Here is a 21,825-nt window from a genome sequence, read left to right on the forward strand (position 1 = left end):
CTGACATTGATAGAAGTCTGGTTTGCAGCATCGGCCAAACAGCTGACTCTTCTTTTTTGGATAAGATTTTCCAACTATTCATTCATAGCGGACGACCCTCCTCGGGTTTGTTATTTTCCTTCCAAGCCTCCGGTGTGCTTTCTACCAACGAAACGCAGAATAGAAGATCCTGGAAACCCAGGAAGAGCGAATTCACTTTTCAGAAATATGTTCATTTGAAAGTGAACACGGAAAATAGGATTGGGGCTATAAATTGCTCTCTTTATGAAAGACCTCCACCTGTTTACTTTTGTGGTTGGTTACTAGCGATATTATGAGCATTTATCTCATTCTCCTGAGTAGACTACTTTTCTTCTATATCTAATCCTTTTAAGAAGTAATCGAACGGGTGGGGAAAGACCATCAAGTTCTTCGATATGATATGGTTTTTTATAAACCCACAAGGAAGTATTTGGATCTTTTAAGGCCAATCTTTTTCTTGCCCTTGTGCTTAGCGGTGGTGCCAGGCATCGGTTGGCTATTAAGGATTAAGCTTCGACCCGACACATCTACTGCACGATCCTTTGGAGCCGGGGGCTGGATAAAACACAGAACTAAATCGACTTCCTTACCAGCATGTCTGGGATTCCTGTGGTTCTTACTGCCCCGGTGAATGTGTAGGTACGAATGACTATCAAAGAAAGTGAGACCTATAGGTTGGATTTTACTCCCTAGTCGTATCTTTTAGCAGGTTCGCTTTGGTCTTCTTTGTTGCCGTAGACCAGATTGAGCTACGATTGGGTTCTTATTCTCCCACGTGTCGCTCTAGCACATGCTGTATGGACGCATGCTACGGCGGATAATCCGCACAATGAGATTCTACTTTTATGGATTCCACTTTGGGGAAGGGTCCAATCTCCGGCTACTAAAAAGGTTTATGTCCCATGGGAAAAGTTTAGGCTTGTCTTACCTCTCTGCTGCATTCGGACTCCCGCTACATAGTACTTCTGACACCGGAGAAGATGTAAGATTGATCCATCTTTTGAACTTCAGAGGTGAAAAACGACTTCCAGTTCACGAGCTCCTTCAATCGATAGAGAATCCGTATCGGTTGTCGATATCAGTTATAGATGGTTGCCGTTCGGGGGTGCTTAGGACCAGAGGTACTTGCATGCAGACCGGAGAGGAGGAGGAAAACTTAGAATGTCGTCTTTTGCAACATAACCAGGGCCCTCTTGCCCAAATTGAAACGTTAAATCCACGATGCGATGTCCATCTTTTTCATTTCATAATTTCCTGGAAAAAAAGAATTAACTAATGAATCAAACTTATCTTTATGGAAGATTCGGGAATATCTACAGGAGTACTCATTTTGCAAACATAGCAGAAAATCTTCTAAAGAAATGGACATATTGATTTTATCCATTTTTGCTCTTGGGGCGTTGAACATGATAAAGGTGGAATGTCAGAGCAATTCAAATTATGTATGTAAGGCCCGTTGAAGTCCCCGAGAAAGAGTCTAAATAGGGCTATAAGTAGGCCGTTTGCTATTGCAATAAGGGCTGCTCGCCTTTCCTTTTGACGGCTTGGCTTCCTATCGCTCCTATGTAGTGGTCGGCCTTAAAAGTATCTTTGGACCCTACCATACTATCATGCATGCCTATGTTATAGTGCATTAAGCTTTGCCAGAAGCAAGCAAGATGATGAAGCGAAGCTTCGTAGACAAGGCTCGTTCCGTGCTTGACTTACGAGCTCGTGTAGTAAGGCCTCGCCCTACTTCAATAAGGGCTTCTTATGCACTCCACCCGTAAACGAGCGTTAGAGCTTTTTGAGCGAGCGAGCGAAGCCTTCCTGGAGCTTCCCCCTTCCCTCACCCGAGAATTGCATTTCCGCTTCAGCTTCCCCGGTTTAGTTGGTTTGGAGGATTAATTGATTGGATACCCAATCCGCATAATCTTTCAAAGTCACCGCTTCTACGACGATAGGCATAAAGGCATGATTAGTTCCACAAATCTCACTGCACTGACCATAGTAAACTCCTCGTTGTACCGAGATGGAGGTAAGATTTGAACAACCAGGTACAGCATCACATTTGACACCTAAGGAAGGTACAGCCCAACTATGAGGTACATCAGCGGGTGTTACAATCATACGTTGATGAGTTTTGGCTGGTACAACCACTCTATTGTCAACTTCTAATAAACGTGATTGACCCAATTCTGGATCATCTTCTGGAATCGTATAACTGTCAAAAGTGAGTGACTGTTCATCGGAACTGTTATAGTCCGAATACTCATAAGGTTGGGTCAACGCCCGCCTCCCCCCAAACTTTACTTGCAAGTTTCCCCGCAAAAAGCTCTCCACGCCTACTCTTATTTATAAAGAGCACTATTCTTCTTTAGTTAGGTAGTTCTCCCCCCTCTATGAGACCGTAAGACCCCGGTGGAATCGAAGGCCCGCTTACTAATAGGCAAGAGGGGACCCTTTCTCGCCCAGCCCTACCTACATCAGTGAAGCTGGAACTGAGGAAGACAATGTTCAACACACATGAGACAAAATGAAGGTATGGGACGGCCAGTTCACCACGGAAAGCGAATTCGATCCTTTAGTAGTCTTCTTTGTTCGAAAAATGCGCAGTGGAAAGGGATGCTAGTCGGCTTTGGCGAAGTTGTAGGCCCCAATAGATCAGATCAAGAGTGATTCCTCACCTATCCTGTCAGGGGCCAAGTCGAAGGCTCGAGTATAGATTCCCTATGCTCATGTGAACGGCCGGCCCGTAGATCTAAAAGGATCCATAGGCCCGACCGGAAAGTATGTTTGTCCACGAAAAAAAGTCGTTCATGAGACCTCGAATTCCCACGTTCCAGCCTGCATTATGCCAGCAGGTCCCACCCCCAATTTCTTGAGTCACCCTTATCTAAAAAAAAAAGGACGGAGTCTATCTAGATCATAGGATCACTGTATTCAGAGGTCAATTCTCTTTCTTTGACCTCCCACCGTTCACGACATCCCTTGCTTCTCGCAAGAACGGCTCCTCGGTGGAGGAGTAGAAGCGCTGGTCCCCTTCGGTCAAGTGCTTGTGCGTGCTCTTACCTACCGTAGGACCTCCGTCCCCGAAGCGAAGAAGGAGGAGCAGGAACAACAGGTTGTCCTCTCTTGGCCCAGTAGTTCCGCAACTACTACCGTGGTTGTTACCAATGGGGATCCCCCATTCCGAAAGGTAACGGGGCCGGCCCTTAGGTCCAAAGTTGTATGCCACTGCTGTGGTGCCGATAGATTCACTACTAAAGCCCCGTTATCGGACATTGCAGGCTTAGCATCTATTTTTCGTATATCGCTCCACCACACCGAGAAGAGGTATGTGTACCTCCAGCAATAACAAGAATGGAACCATAGGCTCCTATGCTGGGAGCATTTCGGGGTATAGGTCTAACCACCTCAACTCTCCGTTTCTGGCATGCTATAGTTCTTTTAGTCTCTCGACGACGAGAATGGGAGATGACCGGTAAGCCAGATGCTTCACGAACCACCGGTACATTTCGTTGCACTTAAATCACCCTCGTTAAGAGGCGCACTCCGATACCATTGATGTCCAATAGCTTTGATAGTAATGGCTGGATCTACTAATACCCTGTCCATTGAGTATAACAGAGCAAACGATGGTATAGCAATGAACAAAAGAATGACACTAGGAAATATGGTCCGAATAATTTCGATAGTAGTTCCATGAACAATCCTTTGCGGGATTGGATTAGTTTGCTCGTTGAAATGCCATAAAGCGCGAACCAACATCCGTGATACGAAAACCAAAATCAAAATGAGGAAGAAAAAGATATCGTGATGTAAGTCAATGATTCCTTGCATCATAGGTGTTGCAGCGTCTTGAGATCCTAATTGCCATGGTTCCGCAGCATCACAAAGAGCGATTGTGAGGAATCGACATTCTAATGAACGAAGAATCATTGGAATTTCCCATCTTTTTTAGCTCTGCTCCTAGAAAGGAGACTGATCTTGACGTCGGCGTTGGTTTTTCCAACGAAAAACGAGAACATACTTTCACGAACTTCTAATCCAAAATGCTAGTTGCCTTGTAACGCATACACTGGAGCGTTTGTCCCATCGACGAAGGCCAATGAGACTACTATACGCGTTTTCCGAGGAGCAACATGATACTTTCTTTGCCGTTGGTTCCCAACTCTCCTTCCTTTTAATTTCCTTCCTCCCTTAAAGCTGAATCTCACCATTCGAGAAGCTATGGAATCGTCGACCCCCTTACCAAGTAGACTATGGAGTCACTTTCGTTTTTTTGGTTGTGTATGCTATGTGTTTGTGCCCCGTCATCTACGAAGTAAATTCGACAAGAAAGCTATCCGATGTATATTCGTTGGATATGATAATGAGCGAAAAGGGTGGAAGTGTTGTGACCCGAATACGAACCCTTGCTATACATCCCGAGTGTGGTCTTCGATGAAGCATCATCTTGGTCCCAAGCTGTAGTATTGCCAGATTCTGGAAACTTAGAAACTAGCTTGCAAGAAAAGCTAGAAAAGGAATTGCGGCCGCAGACATCAGCTAACCTACTTTAGTCGACTTTCCCCTTCCCGTAAAGTGGATCTGCCTTCTCCCGCTCAATAACACAGCTATTATCATATCGCAAGCAGCAAGCGCTAAAAGAGAAGTGCCCAGCACTAACGCTATAAGAAGACCTTATCATGGGGATGAGTCTACTTCTTAGCTGCTCTTAAAGTTAGCGCTTTATGCTATTCAAGAAGGACTATAACACGAGTACTGCTCTCTTGCTCTTTCCTACCCTATAGAGTCAGACTAGACTTCCTTAGAAGTGATCCAAGGATCTCCCCTACTGTCTCTAGTCCCGTACTGACATAGTATAGTCTATTGATACAGTATCCACCCAGGCTCAAATCAAACCTGATTTAGGGTATGGAAAGGGAAAGGCACGTACACTTATTACTCGCCTGTCATAAAATAAAGGTCAAAGCCTGATAAATCAGGATGTCGACTTCTTCCTTTCTTTTATGATTGTCCTTGGCAAGGAAGTTCTGATCATTGCATTGGCATTCCATGTTTGCAGGCAGCTCTTATTGAGCCGGGGAAAGCTACTTTACCCCGAAATGCAAGCACTAGGTAGGCCCTTTCTAGCTTTCGGAAGAAAAAAACGATGATGACATAGTTGTCAGATACGCTTCTGTGGATGAAATAGTCGAGGTGGAATGTTTTTAAGGTTTGTCTTGACGATAGCGGAAAAGGATGAAAGCTTGATTCTTGGGATCGAGAAATGGCTTTTTTCATTTGGGACTGCCCTCTTCCAACACTAATACTATTAAGACTAAATCAGTCTATTGGGAACTAGAGGAAAGAGGAACTCGGGAACAACAAGGTAGTTGGGGCTAAGCATGAGAGTAGTTAGCTTGAGATGGGTGTTTAGAGACTGGTAAGATATACGTATTTAATAGCTAGTTACGTGGACCTATGTTGTTTCAAAGCAGCTAGGTTTATGCCAGGGCCGGGAAAAGCATTCACTTGTAACCAAAATGGTTATTTCAAGAAAGGATACTCACACACTCCCTTTTGCTTCTTCTTCGCTTATCCAGTGGTGGGTCTCATCCTTGTCTTTCAAGCAAATATCCAGTATCTTTGTACCATAACCACTATCAATCACAGTCATAGAATGTTTCATTGAAGAATACCGAATCAGGTTATCATAAATCAGAGCCTGTTGACAATATACAGAGGTTCGAGTAGATTCATGAAGCTTACTGTGTAGAATGCTGGAATTTTCATTGCATTCAAAGCATTAGTTATAAAGCAGTTGTGTACAGTGTAGATAGGAATATTCCAAATCATACAACATTTTGTAACCCATGAAGCTAAAGAAGCATCCAGTTGATGAATGCAATTAGCGAAAGTGGCCCTCATACATAGATTTCAGTCGATCCCGACTTTCTGTAGGCAATTTCAGCATTATTTGATGTCTCTTTTTCGTCTGACCCAAACAAACATTGATTGATTTCGATTTCATGTAGTCCTGCACTATAGTAATAGACCAACCTTCATAAACAACTGGTATATCTGGTATATCCATGTATCCTGCGAACCTTGTTGACTAGATTCATTAAGATGGAAACTTATTGTTCCAGTGGTATAAAACACCTGCAACCTGCTCTCACTACGTTTGATGATGAAATCTAGACTTTTTCGCACATCTTCAGATGCACTATGTTGTGTTTTCCCTCGGAAAGCAGTAGTTAGTTCAGTAGAGAATGCAATCCCGGGACTAGTTGATCGAGCAGTACTAGTGTAACGAATAGTTTGCAATGTTGCTTAGTGAGATGCTGCAGCCGGAAAAACGACTGCTCCCGGACTTGAGTTGTGAAGTGATAGCTCTCTTGGCAAAGAATGAATAGTAGGGACAGCGGGTAAAGCAGTTGGGACGGCCTGTGAAGCTTTCGCCCTTGCTTGTCTTGTCCCAAAGCCAACTCTTTCTTTTAGGCATGCAGGAAAAGCTGTTCCAGGACTACCAACCCCAGCTACTGATTTCTTATAAGCATCCCCCGACCCATCGAGTGATTTGTAAAGTGCCTTTTCCCCTGTCTCCTAGGATACCCGGCTGGCTTGATTTGGTTGGTGGAATTGTTTCAGGCAAAGGAAGGATTCTATATGTACAGGGAAGCGCGGTACCATACTTAAGTGGGTGACCTTGCTTGGGAATTGCACTCAGAGGAATTCTGCCCGCTAGTTCGCTTTCATTGAACGAAAGAATTCCCTTGGATTGAAGTGAAGTGGGTGCATTGCCTGCAAATATGAACTTCTTTATTGGACACTAAAGGGATGAAATATCCTAAGCAATAAAGATGTTACTATTGATACTAGCACTAGTGGGACTGGGAACAGCTATGGTGAAAAAGACAAACATTCGGTAATGTATCTTGCAGGCTTTCTAACACAAATAAAATAATAAGTGAAGCCTACGCATGCATAAGGATTGAGGAGTCATATTACAGGTATGAGTGGAATTTGACCATATTCCCACAAGGACTTATAATAGGTAAACTAGGTATGGAGTATGTTTTTTTTTAACGGTGTAAGTTTTCCGTTTTTAACTCCTGGTACTGTGCAAATCCAGTAAGTTGCCCACATCCACAAGTCTTTTTTGTCAAGATATTGTTTCAAGTGTGGTGTCATAGTTTGATGGTGTTGCACCTAAGCATGATGCACTGCTGATGCACTAGTTTGGTTCATTTGTTAGACCGCTCTCTATATGCATTCAATGAAAGCAGGATCACCGACTCTATGCCAAGTTCTCAAAGTGTTTTCTTATATAGAAATCACCAGAAAGCCCCGACCGACGTTCTTTATTTATAGAAGTAATAGTAGCCAAAAGTGGGATGATAACCTTTTTCGACACCAATCGGGCTCTACCTTCCTTCTTTCCCTCCTCGGCCTCCGCCTCTGCCGGATCGAGATAGATGCCCATCTTGCCCTTTCCTTTCCTTCACCAGTAAAGTAAGTACTTCCCATCCTCGTCCCTGAGCCTGGTGTGGATGATTGCTCTTCAAAAAGAGAGTGAAAAAAGCATCAATATGACACATCAGCCAATACATGAAAGCACAAAGCCCCACGATCATTTAGTGAAAAAAATATGTATCAGCCTCCCAAAAGAAGTTGATTTTGTCGAGTTAAGACAAAGAAACCGAAAGATTTACAGAGGAAGAAAAAGCATATCGACACGGGCTCCTACCTATTCTGGTGTTTACTTCATCATAGCTTGAAAAGATGAGTGCTGAAAACAAGTCGTCTTCCGTACACCTGGTATACAGTGAGTACAGACTGAGACGTCATACGCAGAGACTGATATGGCTGGTAATAGACAACAATGAGAATAAGACGTAAGAGAGAGAACGGAAAGAATGAGCCGCCCCCACCGTTCACATTATTCACCGCTCGTTACATGTCTTGAACTTCCTCATTCGAAGCCTGAACCTATAGGTTCGTTCCATGTCTTCCACTCTATACACCACTCCAGGCCGCCAAGGTTTTACTTTTCACATTATTTATTATAGGGAGGCCTTGTGGGATCTTTCAATTGGTGTACTGCTACTACCTTAATTCAACAAAGAAGCCCATTGCAACCAAAAATACATCGGTGCACGAGCTTTTTTCATTTCGAATAGAGCTTCGTGAGATGAGAGAAATCGAAGTTGAACAAGCGTATCACGTAGCCACAGATGATCTTGTCTCTGCCACATATCCTTTCTTGGAACAAGGCGCCTCTTCTAACTCAGTCGGCTAGCGTGCCTGGGAGGGAGGCAAAGTCGTACCCGAAGAAAGTCTATTGAAGAAACTTGGGAAGTTTGCCGTTGGACACTAACGGGAAACGCAAAACAACTCTAGATACTTGAATGTGAAGACCAAAAATGCCGAACATGCATTCTTTTCTCGGTTGCGGTGTACTTGGAGTGAAAAGAGGGAAGAAGCCGGAAGAAGAAGCCCCCGAAGAGATAGATGGAAAGCTGTGCATGAGATGTGCTTTCTAAAGATTGTTGGGTATGTCTTGATGAGGGGGTTAACCAAGGATGTCAATCACAGGTTTTTGGGGTGGAAAAAGTGAGGAAGTGTGTGGGGCGGCGGCACCTCCTGATGAGCAAGGAAGGCTCTCTACTGGACTGGAAAAGTTGTTGACACCTAGTAGCGAAGAACGAAAACATAGTAGATTTTTTCCCTTACACCTTCACCTATGCACTATTCTCTACTGTTTTAAGCATATGTGCTTGGGTAACTTGCTATAAGAATTCTTTCAAGACTTGAAGCCTATTTTCTCTTTAGGCCCAGAAAGAAGATTTCTTTTCTTTGCTAATTCCTCTCAATGAAATTTGCCATGTTGCACTAAGTTACTTACGGATGTATGCATGCAATCCGGGAACACTTTGGGGTGAACACCCATCCGAACAAGTAGGGTCAATAGTTCAGCATTTAGGCCGTAACATTTAGCAAAAAACTAATCTTAAACCCAACAAGTGCTCTCCGAACCAAGCTAGATAGTCTCCTATCACTAGGCTCACCAACCAACCTGGACTTAGATTCTTTCTTATTATTCTAACCGGATATCAAAATCATAAAGATTGTTTCCAGCCAAGAGTTCCCATATGACATAAGCGCTCTTGGGTGGGGTGGGCCCTCATTCGCTAGGTCTTTGAGTGCCCGTCGTACCACGTGGTTGGTACACTAGGCTGATAGAGACTTTACTTTAAGGATCTGGCACCTGCGCCCGACGGATCTGGCACCTGCGCCCGACTCGGTCTGCCAGTGAATTTTGGCTCTACGTCCGGTCGGGTATGTTCGCATTCGTACAAATGGAAGGCATCGCGTACGTTAACCTTCCTTTATTGGGCTGGGCCATTCCATCTTTGAGAAGGGGCCCAATCTCGTATTTGATGGTCGGTGTGGCAATAGGCTTCGCTTCGTAGACTGGTTTCCCAGCCGTTGCAAAGACTTCGCGAGAACGGTCAGGGGCGCGGATTCGCCAAGCTAGGGCAAACAAAGCCGTCCGGCCCTACCAGATTAAGAATGCGAAGGCCTTTCCTTCGAAAGGAGAAAATAAAATAGCTATGCTATTGACCGACCCTTTCGTATTTACTTCGAATCAATAGGCCTATCATTTTTCATGAGGCGGGCCAAATAGAGAATGAAATGCAAAAAATAGGGGAAGGGGGGATGGTCGCGCCTTTGATTTTGTTTAAGGGCTGCTCGCCTGACTAAAGTACCAAAGGCTTTCACGGCTTCCACCCCTACCTTAGAATCTAAGCCCTTTGAAGCGCCAGTAGTTGTAGCTGTGGGTAAGGTTTTCGTTCAACTCGCTCCGGGTTCTGATCTATATGACCCCCAGACAATACAAAGTACACCTCTTCCATAGAGGCAAGCTGGTAGTAACCTAACCTTTTAGAGTCGGGGGAGCCGAGCCCTTAACTCTATCAATAGAAAAATCTTCGTGCGTGGCGTGAGTTGGAATCCTAGAAAAGATCGATTGAGACTCCCTCCCCGGTTCCACGAAGATCTCTACGTACTTGTCTAGTCCAGGACAACTGGGATCTTCCGGTCTGCGTGCGTGGGAGCAGCTGAAACAAAGAAGAGTCTGGTCCGCTCTTCATTCAGGCCCGGCCCGCCCATCTGCTGCTAGGTCCGAGAATGGCGCCAGGCGAGGGTGCCGCTATGCCCCGCTGCTCTTCTGCGGCCGGCCCCCAGACTATGCAAAAGAATCGAGGCCGGGGGATGTCGTCCATCAGGGCCCCCGCCTTACAAATGGGCCGTCCCCCTTAATGAATCGAATGGTCCTTCGACCCTCGTTTGATTCCGACGGCCGGCATAGATGAAATCCCATGAGACCCGCCCACTATTACTACAAAAAAGCCCTGCCCCTGGCACCTTCGCTAGACGGAGAGTAAGCGACTTCTATTAGCACCGGACCGTCGAGTCGAATTGATCGTGTCATGTGCAACGTCCATCAATGGTGGTTCATTAATGTCCATAGATTTAGACTCCTTCCCCCCTCCCTTATACGCAAAAGATCGAGAGGGGCCCAAACCAAACCGAGAACGTAAACAGAATTCGACTCACTCTCGTATGGCTCGCCCTCGAGCCTTGGGCGAGTCGGCCGGGTCTTTCCCTCTTGTTCTGTTTCCGCCACGATAAAGACGCACGGAAGAACTATGGTATGCCCAGCGCAGCGCGTGGAGGATCCGTTGAGAGTGTCCCTTGTCTCGGTAGGGAACAGTACCTATTGTCTTGAAAAAAAGTCAGTGCTACGGTCCCCTATTGTTTGATCCAATATTGACCGGTGCGGATCACGTTCTATTACCTCCGGTCCGTGGTTCGACCTCCCGTAGTGGTCCTTGCTTTTCTTTTTGAAAGCTCTGCGGGGCCAATTTTTCGTACTTGCTCAGTGTGCCCCCCTTTCGTCGAGTGCCCCGCCCGGTTCACAGGGCTGTTGGCCTACCAAGCAAGCACTTGCCCGCAGCTCCTGCCGCCTGCCAAGCGGGCTCCGCGCTCGTTATCCTGACTGTTCTCTCTGCTGGGCCCTTTCCTATTGCTCTAACCATAAGCTATGGCAATTCCAGCTCGCACCCACTCTGGCCCGCCCAGCGAGGCCTGAGTAAGCTCAGTGGTCAGCCCCTGACGTTAGGGGTCTTTCGCTTTTGCCAGATCTATAGAGATATTACGAGTCCTCCGTCCCAGATTCCCTCGTCGCGGCCATCTGGTTCACCGGTACTACCAAAAAGTCTCATGCTTACGTTACTGTGACTGATATATAAGTATGATCCCGGACTACGAAGACCCAGTCGTGCTTCTGGTTTCCATTCTCATCATCATATTGAAGGAAACTCCTCGTGCTCTGCCATAAGAACTTGGAGTCTGTATCATGGTGAAGGTAAGGTAACGCTGTGATTCTTGCTCAAAAAACTGACCGAACACGTTCGAGTTATTGGCTCGTCCGACCCGGACGCATTCATGAGTCGCTCGTTCAACTGTCCCTCGGAGACATGGTCGAGAAGTGCCATGCATGGTCGCCCCCCCCCGTCCTTTCTTTCTCTCGGTCCCACCAGGGCGGGCCCCTCTGGGGTAATAAAAAATGGATAAAAAAAGGGGACTTCTGCTATGGGCTATGCCACCCATTACTTATGAGGGAAGTCGCATCCGTCCCATCGCAAGCACCTACAATGTCATGATCACATTGGTTTACCCTTTTTTGGTAGTTCAACGGACGGTCGCCCCTCCAACAAGAAAAGGTAGAAATATGGAAACTTCTCTGCCATTTAAATCGGAGAATTTATAGAGGAAATCGGGTTTTAAATTTCCAGAAACCACACGATTATATAGCCAAAGGGAATACGCCGCGCCTAAAATCATCCCAAGCGCTGCTAATGTGGCTACTAAGCTATTTCTTTGGAAAGCTCCTACTAAGATTAGAAATTCCCCAATAAAGCTGCTAGTGCCGGGTAAACTCATATTGGCTAAAGTGAAAAAGAAGAAAATGGTAGAGAAATTCGGCATGGTGCTCACTAAACCTCCATAATATCTAACAAGTCGAGTCTTATGTCGGTCATATAGAACACCAACACATAGAAAAAGGGCTGAAGAAACCAGTCCATGACTTAACATAAGTAAAATGCTACCCCCAATTCCCTGTATGTTCGATAGAGCCTAATATTCCCCCAGAGTACGCCGCTTACCCTCCGAACCGTACAAGATAGTTACCACCTATCATACGGCTTTCTAACTCCACTTCTTTTCTGGTCGTTCCGCTCTGTCGGATCGATGGTAGTCTCAGAGATCTGGTAACCTCCGACATTTTTTACAACACGCTTCCTGCTTCCGTTTTGAGTTGCGCATCTTTCCCCCCGGGGCATACTATACTATAGTATCACATCGTAGACCTCCACCCCAACTCTATCTTCCTTATCAGTGAACCGGAACATAGTGCATAGGTACTCTTCGATGCTGCGAGGACGAGACGAGGTGACATACTACGATCACGCACTGAAGTTCTGCCCTTCGGCTCGGCATATGGAACCTCTCAACTGCTCCCTCGGGATAGGTAGGCCCATCCCCCACCCCCCTTTCCCGAGAGGCGGCCGGGCTGTGTTTCCCCAGCGGCCACCCAGTGGCGGCAGAAAACGAAAAAGGGTGGGCTCCGCGCGGTTCGCGTTTTATTGTAAAGAGAGAGCTTTTCATTCTCTTATAGAAGCTCGCGTCCACGCGGGTAAAGCCCAGCGAAGCTGCAGGGAGCACTGAGCAATGGGGGGATGAGGGCGACTCCGCCCACGGGTTGGACCACACCACAGGCAAAAGTCCTTCCACGGCAAGAGAAGGGTGACCGGAACAAGAAAAGGGAGCTAGTCGTTGGAGGGAAGACAAGGCTCGTTCCGTGCGACTCGACAGAAGAGTACGCGCGCTAGAAAAGGCAGCCAGCTTAAAAACGCTAGCTACTTTTTTTTTAGCCTTATTTAGTTTGGTTGCCTACGCTTGCTCCCCGGCGCGCTACGGCAACACCCCCTGCTTGCTTCTTTCTGTTCGACGCGGAGCTCGCAGCCTCCCCACCCTTGCTTAGCGTTCCACTTGTGATCCTGGAGGATTTGGAGAAATGCACCCGACCATGAAGAATGGATTTTTTCTTATCTTTCATGTGAACGGCCCTATCTTGTAAAGAATGGTTTTTCGTGCTATAGACCACGTTGGGTACCTCGAAAGGGAGGTGCTCTTTATGATGCTACGGACGGCTGTCCGAAGTGCATGCAATGACGGGCTCGGATAGGATAGGATTGTGCGCGCCGGGCCCTTCGGGTGTCCATATTTTGGCCGACCTTAGCGTAGGCCCCTATGTTATGCGGCCGTAATATTTTTATAACTTCCACCGCTGTGATGCCAGAAATCCAAGGTTCCACACGAGCTCCTGTTCTGCGGCGTGGTGGCAGGACCACTAGGGGATTGGCTCCGGGTGTAGGTAGGGTCAAATCCGCAGGGGTCATGCAAATACATAGGCCCCTTCCCTTCTTCCGAGTTGTTTAGAAGGCGCTTTCCGTTCTACGGTCCCTCGGAGCGAAGGGTTAGGCAGGTAGTACGGGCCCTCTGACTTCCAGCTATGTGCTGTGTGCGACTCCCGTGAAGCGAATGAAGGGAAGCTCTTCGAGCTTTCTCCGCCTGCGGCTTATGTAGTGGTCGGCATTCCTACGTGCTCCGACTGATCCCCACAGGAGATTATATGAGGGGTCTTGGAAACTGTCGTGACGCTTTGGTGACGAAGGTCACCGGGGTGACTATAGAAGGATTCCGTGGTAGTCTCTGACTCCCTCCAACTCAATCAATATCAAGAACATGTCGTGAGCATGGGGGTTTGGCCGACTACTAAACTATACTATTGGCTAGGGCTAGGCTAGTTATAGCTTCTATAGTGAGTGGCCCTTCCGCTTTGATCTAGTTGTAGTTTGTATTGTACTAAATTGAACACATATCAAAGAAAGGCAATCAATCAATAAGTAGTTGCCCTTCTCCGGCCTGGGAAAAGCAGCGAACTCGTTAAACTAGGGGCTTTTTTATTCATGGCTGTTGTATTGTATATTGTCGGGGGAAGCTACTGCTTCTACGACAGCTCCGCTTCCTCGTCTTGCTTCTACTTTGCTTGTTTGCGTGAAGGCTTAGAGTCCTTTTCGCTAGGTCCAAATTCGTCAAAGCGAAAGATCAGATCCAACGGAAATCCCGCATATTGAGCGCAGCTGATATGTGGCTACTAGGCGCGATCATCTCACATGCCATAAAAAAATACTTCTTTTTTTTATGGCCTGTCATATAAAGATAGAATAGATATGGATAGAGAGACATTCTATTGAATCGCGAAATGGCTCGTCGATCCAAATGAATCATTCTTCTGGTCTCTCTCTGCCCCCCGCCCCAAAACTGACCCATGACACTGCGCCCATTCGTTTCGCGCGCGGGAAGGCAACGAAGTTCTGTTCAAAAGACCGCAGCGGAGTGGAGCAGCCGCGACACGAAGTTCCTTACCTTAGCTGGATCTCGCTGGTGCCACCTAAACGGTAGGTATAGGCGGCGGATGTCTGACGTTTGGAGTTGTCGTTCGTGCACCTGTCCCCAATAGAAGAATGAGTGATCCCTTCCCCTGCGCTGCGGATCATGGCCTTACCACTAGGTCCCCGATGGCCAGCGGGGGATATTCGGTAAAGCAGCTCACGTTCGTTTGCGCTGCGCGTTCCCGCTGGACTGGACACGTGTTAGCTGTAGGAAGTATGGTTACGAAAGTGACTTCGGTTCGCCAGTTCAGGCTCAACTCCTCGCTTTACGTTAGCGGACTTACAGGTCAGGCCGGGGCTCCACGCTCTTTCTTTCTGTGTGGGACGATGTCGGGGAATGTGTCGAGGCGGCGAACAACAACAAGACAACTAACTACATTTGCTTTTTCCCCCCATGAGATGCGCCAGTGCATTGGACCGATGGATAATAGAACTGAGCTGGCCAAAAAAGCGCTTGGGCGCTCTACATACGATGTAGACTCCATCACATACATATCGATTTCTTTCTGATGGATCCAGAATAGATAGATATCTTGTATCATCAATAGATAGAAAGAGGTCAACCCTTATTATTGATAGATTCCCTTTCGATCTATCAGAACAGATCAGGCCATCTATATCAATCGATTTAAAAGGTTCATCTCGCTTTTCGGTCATTTCAGCCACGCTATAATAGCCGCCACAATAAGAAAGAAGCAAGCGAAACAGCTAGAAGCGCTCGCTTCGCCGCGCCCAACAATTCTGATTCACGGGAACCGAAAGATTCGATTCGGACTTCGTAGAGCCGGTGCTGCTGCTGTCTGCGTAGGGCCGTCCCCCACTCCCGCCCCGGGGCGCTAAGGGGTTTTGTTTTAGGAACAGACGGCGGTGTTTTGCTGACGCCTCGAATCGACGCTTTTGTTGCGACATGCTAAGTTTTCCCCCCTATTGCTAGTAGGTTGATGGGTCGCACGCCCGGCACACATGTTTTGGCCTTGCTTGTGTGTCCATAACTCAAAATAGGTGACCTAACGGCCGCCGCCCGACTAAACATACCAATAGTCACCAAATTCATATGGGCTACTGAGGAGTAGGCAATGATCTTCTTAAGATCGATCTGTCTTAAAGTGGTCAAGGAAGTATATATTATAGCAATCGCGCTTAGAGTATAAATGAAAGGAGTGAAACAAAGTGCTGCTTCGAGAAACATGGGTATTGAAAATCTTAAAAACCCGTAGGTTCCCAATTTTAAAAGAATTCCTGCCAAGATGACGGATCCAGCCGTAGGTGCCTCTACATGGGCTTCGGGTTACCAAATATGAACTGGTACCATAGGCACTTTGACGGCAAAAGAGGCGAAAAAAGCAATCCATAGAAGGATTTGGCGCCGCTCACTAAATTCTGTGGTTAATAAAATTTGTAAATCGGTGGTTCCTGTTTGGAGAAGAATCAACAGAATAGCTAATAGCATAAAAACGGATCCCAGTAAAGTATATAGGAAAAACTGATATGCTGCCTTGATCTTTCTTTGTCTCGAACCCCATACCCCTATAATGATGGTAGAGTCAGGGGTGGCCCCAAAGCGGAATTGACCGGTGGTGGTTGGTCGAAGCTCCAGTGGGTAGCCACTCCCTTCTCAGGGAACCGTACGTGAGACTTCCGCATCATACGGCTCCGTCCCGAGCTTCCGTCGTCGGCCCTTGTCATTAGACCACTATGCTTGTCTTTTCCGCCTTGACTCTCGAATCTTTTGCTTCTCGGGTGGTGGCGAACCATGCTGCTTGCGTAGCGGGAGATGCCCGCCCGTCGGGCCCGGCCTGCTTCCTGCCCGAAAGAAGGCTAGCAGGACTAGTGGTAGGGCCGTCAAAAACCCTACCCTTCGAACCCGCCCGTTCGTTATATCTAACGATAGAGAGATCCGTGAAAGTCATTGCCTTATGTTATGGTCGCCCTCCGACTGACGGCCTTTACGCAACTACGACTACTGTGATGTGAGCGGTTCTATTGGTTTGATCTTTCCGGCCTCCACTTGTACGAAGATGCATGCATAAAGGGACCCGCCCCTTTATTTATCTTTATTTTCTTTATTAGGACAGGACCCTACCCTATTCTCGAACCCTCCGCCGAGCTCTACCCTGCCCGCATTTATTTGGAAGGGGGCCAAAGAAATGTCTCCACCTGCTGCCAACAGTCTTTCTTCGGAATTCTACTGAACGGGTCGATCCTCCCCCCCCGTTTGTTTTAGCAACTTATCCTAAGGTCTCTTCGCCAAGAACTCTCCGGCAACGACAGAGGAACTAACCTGCCTGCTGTGGCGGGGCGGCTTTTTTTTAAACAATAAGACCTGGACGATTATCCCTACCCTCGGTAGCTTACGAGTTTACGTCCATCCCTGGTCGGGTACAGTTTCCTTTATTTTTATCCCTTGTAGCCGTTACCCGAATTCGCGCAAGTGTGTCCACACCCCCCCCCTGACTTGACGAGGAATCCATTCTCGCGAACAAACACACCCCCTACACACACCTAGGAGCACCCCTTCCTGCATATCCATACAAGACCTGAGTAGGCGGGTCGAGGTCCTGCGAGGTACCCACTACTCGGAGTACCCTCCCACCAAAAAAAGATGTGTGGTTCGGTGGTTCGACCAGAAATGCTATGCTTACGCACAAGACTACCCCTCTTCCCAAAAGCTTCGCGGGGACCTTTACTACTTTACGACGACGGGGGACCGCCCGTAGGGGGTTTACTGCACAAGGCCCCTGCAGAGGAAAAGCTTGATCCCAGCGAATAGAAGATGCTCAGCTCCGCACAACATAGGGATTGGCACGCTTTCGGAAAGAACATAGAATAGTAGAGGATCCAGCATGCAGGACACGGCGATCATTAGAAATTCACGAATTAGAAATGCTGTAATATACTCTTTCCCAAAACTTCTCATACCAGACCAATCCACTGAAATGCAAATAGGGATCAGAAATGTGGTCAATATCACGAAGAATAATGAAAGACCGTCTATACCCATATACAAATGGATGTTTTCATAAGGAAGCCATCGAAGGCTTTCCACAAATTGAGATTTGGCCGTAGAAGGATCGAATTGTATCCGAGGAACAAGGGGATACAAAAAAGTAATAAGAGAAACGCACAGACCAATCAATCGTATCAGTCTTGTTGAAGAATTTGGAATGAAAAGAAGAGTAATGCTTCCTAGCACGGGACAGAGAATAGGACCACTTAGATCGAAATAGCATTCACAGAAATGTTCTAACATAGAGTAGAATCGAACTTTGAAAAGATTAGTTGACAACAGTCAATCAAAAAAAAGATGGGGCGCCAAATTACTAAACAATAGGGGTCTTTCTGTGCAAGTCAGCTGAACACCGTAATTGATGAGTGAGTAGGTGGGTTAGGCGCACCCCTCGCCCAGTGGGAAGTCATGAGGCTAGCCCCCCTGAATGAAGAAGTAGTGGGGCCCCCTGCCCGCCCACGTATGCGCCTTTATTTAGATTCTAACTAAATATTATACTGAACTTTATCCGGGAATCTTTCTAAAGAATCCATCTGGCAAAACGCAATTTGTCGATTTCAATCCAAGGTGCACCTTGCCTTTTTCAGGTAGCTTTGTTACGCCTATTCAGCTAGGTGGGGCATTGGTCATAGCCGAAGTCGAAGGGCAAAAATAAGGTAATGAGATGATGGTGCCATCAAGAAGTTTTCGACGAACGTAGTAGCGGCCAAAAATGAAACTCTTGCATGAAAGACCGGACGCAAGATGAATGGCGTTGGGGTTTTTCAAATGAAACCCGTGATCAGAAAGTCACCAACGGAGCCATACAATCTATCTAGTAGTGTGCCATAGCACGGTATAATGGTCAACGACTTTGATTTGTTCGTACCATTCTGTCATCGATCACTGCTAGGTCGGTTGGTGAGTCACCCAAAAAAAGCATAGAAAAAGGTCAAGCAAAATGATCAGCGGTCTCATTTATGCTATGCCCTGCATCGTGTTCGTGTGTGTTTTTGAGCTTTCTTAACTTTCAGCGCCATGCGCTTTGCTCCGCTTTATAGCATAGAGAGACCGACCGTTGTCTTGAGAGTGATAAGCAAGCGATAGAAAAGATAGTCCCTCGCGCGAACTACTATGGTGAGATCATTAGTGAAAAAAGGACCAACGACAATCAAATCCTAAAAGAGAAGGAGGAGTCAGTTTTCTTTAAAGATCGAGGTGTCAATAGGACAGGACAATTATGCCATTCGGAAGAAGTCTTATACAGAGGGAAAGCCTGTTACGAGTAAGTGGAGAGGAAAGATCTCCAGAGATTCTTATCCAGTGGCTCGACCAGTAACCAAGGTCGAAAACTCGACCATGGTTTCCCGGTAGAACCCCATTTCGCCCAAGTTGTTGCGGAACCGGAAAAAGAAGCGGTTTTTCACGCAGCTTGCTCATTGTGCTGGTCCCACTTTTCTATTTATTTGGCCGAAAAAGCATCGGACAGGTTGGAGTTCCAACCTTCTTGGGACTCCATGGACCAAGATCTGCTTTCATTATATGGGCAATACCAATCTACTAAAGTAGATCATATGGATGTAGAAAAAGCTTTAGATTTTGTGATGAATTGGAAACATCTCTTTTCCATTTCTATTTACCTAGTTCATATTTTTGTTTCGTGTGTTCTCGGGAGGAATTCTATCTCTAAAGAAAAAGTTTTGGAAGATTTTTTTAACCTCAGCCTAGCAGATTCTCCCCGTTACCTGGACCTGCCTCCCCCGCGGTCAAAACTCTCCTCTCCAGCCCCTCTGGCTGGGCCAGAAGACTCGTCTCCTTTAACTGATTCAAGTGATTCAGTCAAAATGAAAGTAATCTCACAGAAAATTGGATTATCTAAAACCTCGTAAAAATGACAACGCTAAATCGAAAGTCCTTTATTTATATACAACACACACATATTCCTTTCAACTTACGAACATGAAAATCCAGTGGATGGTTTGGAAGGCTGGAAGAGTGAAGAAAGGTTCTTTACCCCCGGAGACCGGCTTTCGTGAAAGCACCTTTGGGCGATGGTTTCTCGATCCTCTCTCTCACTTGAAGGAAGATAGCCACTATATAAATAGATATATATATATCCATTTATTTATTCCAAATTTTCAGTGATTTTTTAGGTGGCGACTCTAAACCCCTTTTTCTTCTACTTGGTTGCTTAGGTGGCCAAAGTAATGATGATGTGGCAAGCGGTGCCAAAATGCGGGCGTACAGCAGGCGACTCCACAGGGGAATAAAAGCCTTAAATCAAAGGTTTTTGGCTTATAAATATAAATGGCTTGACTTGAAAATTCACCAACATTCCCATTTCTTTCCTTTGTGAAAAATGTAGTTTGTATAAACTAAGGGTTAACCTATTTGCAATAAGCACACACCACCTCACTACACCTAAGCATTGCATGCATATGCGTCTTGCATATCTGGAATTGTCCCCAAATAGGAAAACCTGGTGGGAAGTCTTGGTTGGCATGGTCCAGGGGGCCGAGTCATACTATCCCCAAAAACCCACCACCTGCTGTCAAGTACTCCTCTTAGGAGGGTATACCAAAGTGGGGGTGCATAGTACCGCTTGACCAGTCCGACGTCCTAGAGATGAAGGGCTGGGAGGTATATTTTAAAGCCCTCATTGCTGTGGGAATCTTAACTTGTCTTACTATAGCCTAAATTCCATCATGTAGTGGCCATAGAACTACTGAAGTTTAGGACTACCCAGTAGGATGCACCTGAGCACTAAGCAACACTAAGAGGTGATTTGGTTTTTGTTTTTCCTTGGCATGGGAAAAGATGGATTAGATGCTCTGTGAATGTGTGGCTAAACCTGTGGGGCTGTATGGTACTTTAGCTGGACTTTACACCAGCTCTATTCACTGATAGCGTTACTGGCTCTTTTCCAGCATTTCTTGAAAGCAGCTCGCACTCACCGCTGCGCGCCTAGTTAGGCTTTGAAATAATAGGAACAAAGATCTTCCGCAATCAAAGTTGTACTCAAATCCTCTCTGGCCGGAGAGGGGGATCTCTTAAGCAGAGTATTCCGAGTCTAGGGCTAGCGGAAGCGTTGAAGAGGGATATCGTTTTCAAAGAAGGCATGGGGTCCTTTCGTCTTTGTAGAGACTTTCACAATATACCAGTGGATAATACCATCCAAGAGAGAAGGCCCATAAAAAGAAGCAGGCAACAAAACATCTTGATTTATAGGAATCAACGACCTCGCCACTGCAAAGGAGGAAGTCGAATGATTTGGATTCGGACAGGCTGTCTCGACAGTAAGAAATCGACATCAATCATCTGTCTTTCATGATGGTGGGAGGCAAGATTTCGTGGTCAAGCACAAACCAAGCATAAGTGGATAGCAACTTATACTATGGAGGCAGAGTCTCCTCCCCTCATTTCTGGGCTGCTTATTCGTCATCACGAAGCAACCCGGTACCTTTTCTTAGGCGAGCGACTGAGACGAGAGCTTTCAATTATGCCGTTTTGGTCAAATCCCAGGGCTCTTTCTGATTGATTAAATACTTCTATCATTTAGATAGAGAGTGATCTTTCCTTCTTGTCCGAGAAGGCAACAACCATTTCATTTCTTTAACCCGGATTGCATTATTTAATTGATTTACTACGTCGTGTACTACGTATTGGTTCGCGAATGCGTTGCTTGAAGGAAGGAAGCAGCTTTAGAGGAGGGATGCCGTCAAAGGGGTCTGCCGGATTTGGGCTTTGCTAAAGATACCGGTTCAATATGTCATTTCCGAAACCGAGGAGCACACCGCTGGGAGGACAACTCAAGCACCAAAGACAAAGGTATCGCTCGTAAAAGGAGCTCGCATCGTAGTACTCGCTCTAGCGTTAGGTTATCATCCAGCGTTCGGTAGGATAGGCAGGTATCTAGGGATTATGCTCATCCGCTGCCCGCGTAAGGTTCGTATCTGTCCAAGGACAATGGTATAAGGTTCGCATCTCCCAAAGCCGAAGAACTTCTTTGAACTACAGCCAAGGCAATCTCTAGTATTGTACCGGGGGCGGGGGTTGTCTAGGGATAGGAGCCGTCAAAGGGCTAGTCATCGCTCTAGAAAATCCGAAACAAGGCTATCGCTATCCCGGGGCGTAGCATAATAGGAATCGGGTTAATCGCTCGTCATTTCATATCTCTACTCAATGGCTAGGTTGCCTCCGAGGAGCCGTTGATTGCCGTTACCGAGCCCCTCTTTTTCTTTCTTTCAAGAGCTACACCGCAAG

General features: G+C 46.5%; 2 protein-coding genes, 1 long non-coding RNA gene and 1 pseudogene across 3 annotated transcripts in view; 1 reads left to right on the forward strand and 3 right to left on the reverse strand.

Annotated features, from left to right (window-relative positions):
- Positions 1 to 1,844: 1,844 nt before the first annotated feature.
- Positions 1,845 to 4,264, reverse strand: LOC127762851 (cytochrome c oxidase subunit 2-like). The gene is made up of 2 exons (XM_052287355.1): positions 3,555 to 4,264; positions 1,845 to 2,312 (listed from the first exon to the last, which is right to left on the reverse strand). The coding sequence occupies exons 1-2, from the start codon at positions 3,940 to 3,942 to the stop codon at positions 1,888 to 1,890; spliced, it is 813 nt and encodes a 270-aa protein (XP_052143315.1). The 5' UTR covers positions 3,943 to 4,264; the 3' UTR covers positions 1,845 to 1,887.
- The window catches only part of LOC127762852 (uncharacterized), a 36,252-nt gene continuing 16,388 nt past the window's right edge, over positions 1,962 to 21,825 (forward strand). Inside the window, exon 1 of the long non-coding RNA XR_008015603.1 lies at positions 1,962 to 2,087. This is a non-coding gene — a long non-coding RNA (uncharacterized LOC127762852). The remainder of the gene's footprint in view (positions 2,088 to 21,825) is intronic.
- LOC127762844 (NADH-ubiquinone oxidoreductase chain 4-like) lies at positions 15,330 to 16,447 on the reverse strand (annotated as a pseudogene).
- On the reverse strand, positions 17,267 to 17,835 carry LOC127762848 (NADH-ubiquinone oxidoreductase chain 4-like). Its single transcript, XM_052287353.1, has one exon. It carries the CDS (start codon positions 17,824 to 17,826, stop codon positions 17,299 to 17,301), a length of 528 nt encoding a protein of 175 aa, XP_052143313.1. The 5' UTR covers positions 17,827 to 17,835; the 3' UTR covers positions 17,267 to 17,298.

Source organism: Oryza glaberrima, chromosome 2, assembly GCF_000147395.1.
Source record: "Oryza glaberrima chromosome 2, OglaRS2, whole genome shotgun sequence".
NCBI classification, from domain to species: domain Eukaryota; kingdom Viridiplantae; phylum Streptophyta; class Magnoliopsida; order Poales; family Poaceae; genus Oryza; species Oryza glaberrima.

What these genes read in the sequence shown, in the direction of transcription:
- LOC127762848 (XM_052287353.1), bottom strand. Translation starts at nt 17,826, where the DNA reads ATGTTAGAACATTTCTGTGAATGCTATTTCGATCTAAGTGGTCCTATT.
- LOC127762851 (XM_052287355.1), bottom strand. Translation starts at nt 3,942, where the DNA reads ATGATTCTTCGTTCATTAGAATGTCGATTCCTCACAATCGCTCTTTGT. An exon ending in TGGACATCAATGGTATCGGA is followed by an intron (nt 2,313 to 3,554) that starts GTGCGCCTCTTA and finishes GAAACTTGCAAG; the next exon opens with TAAAGTTTGGGGGGAGGCGG.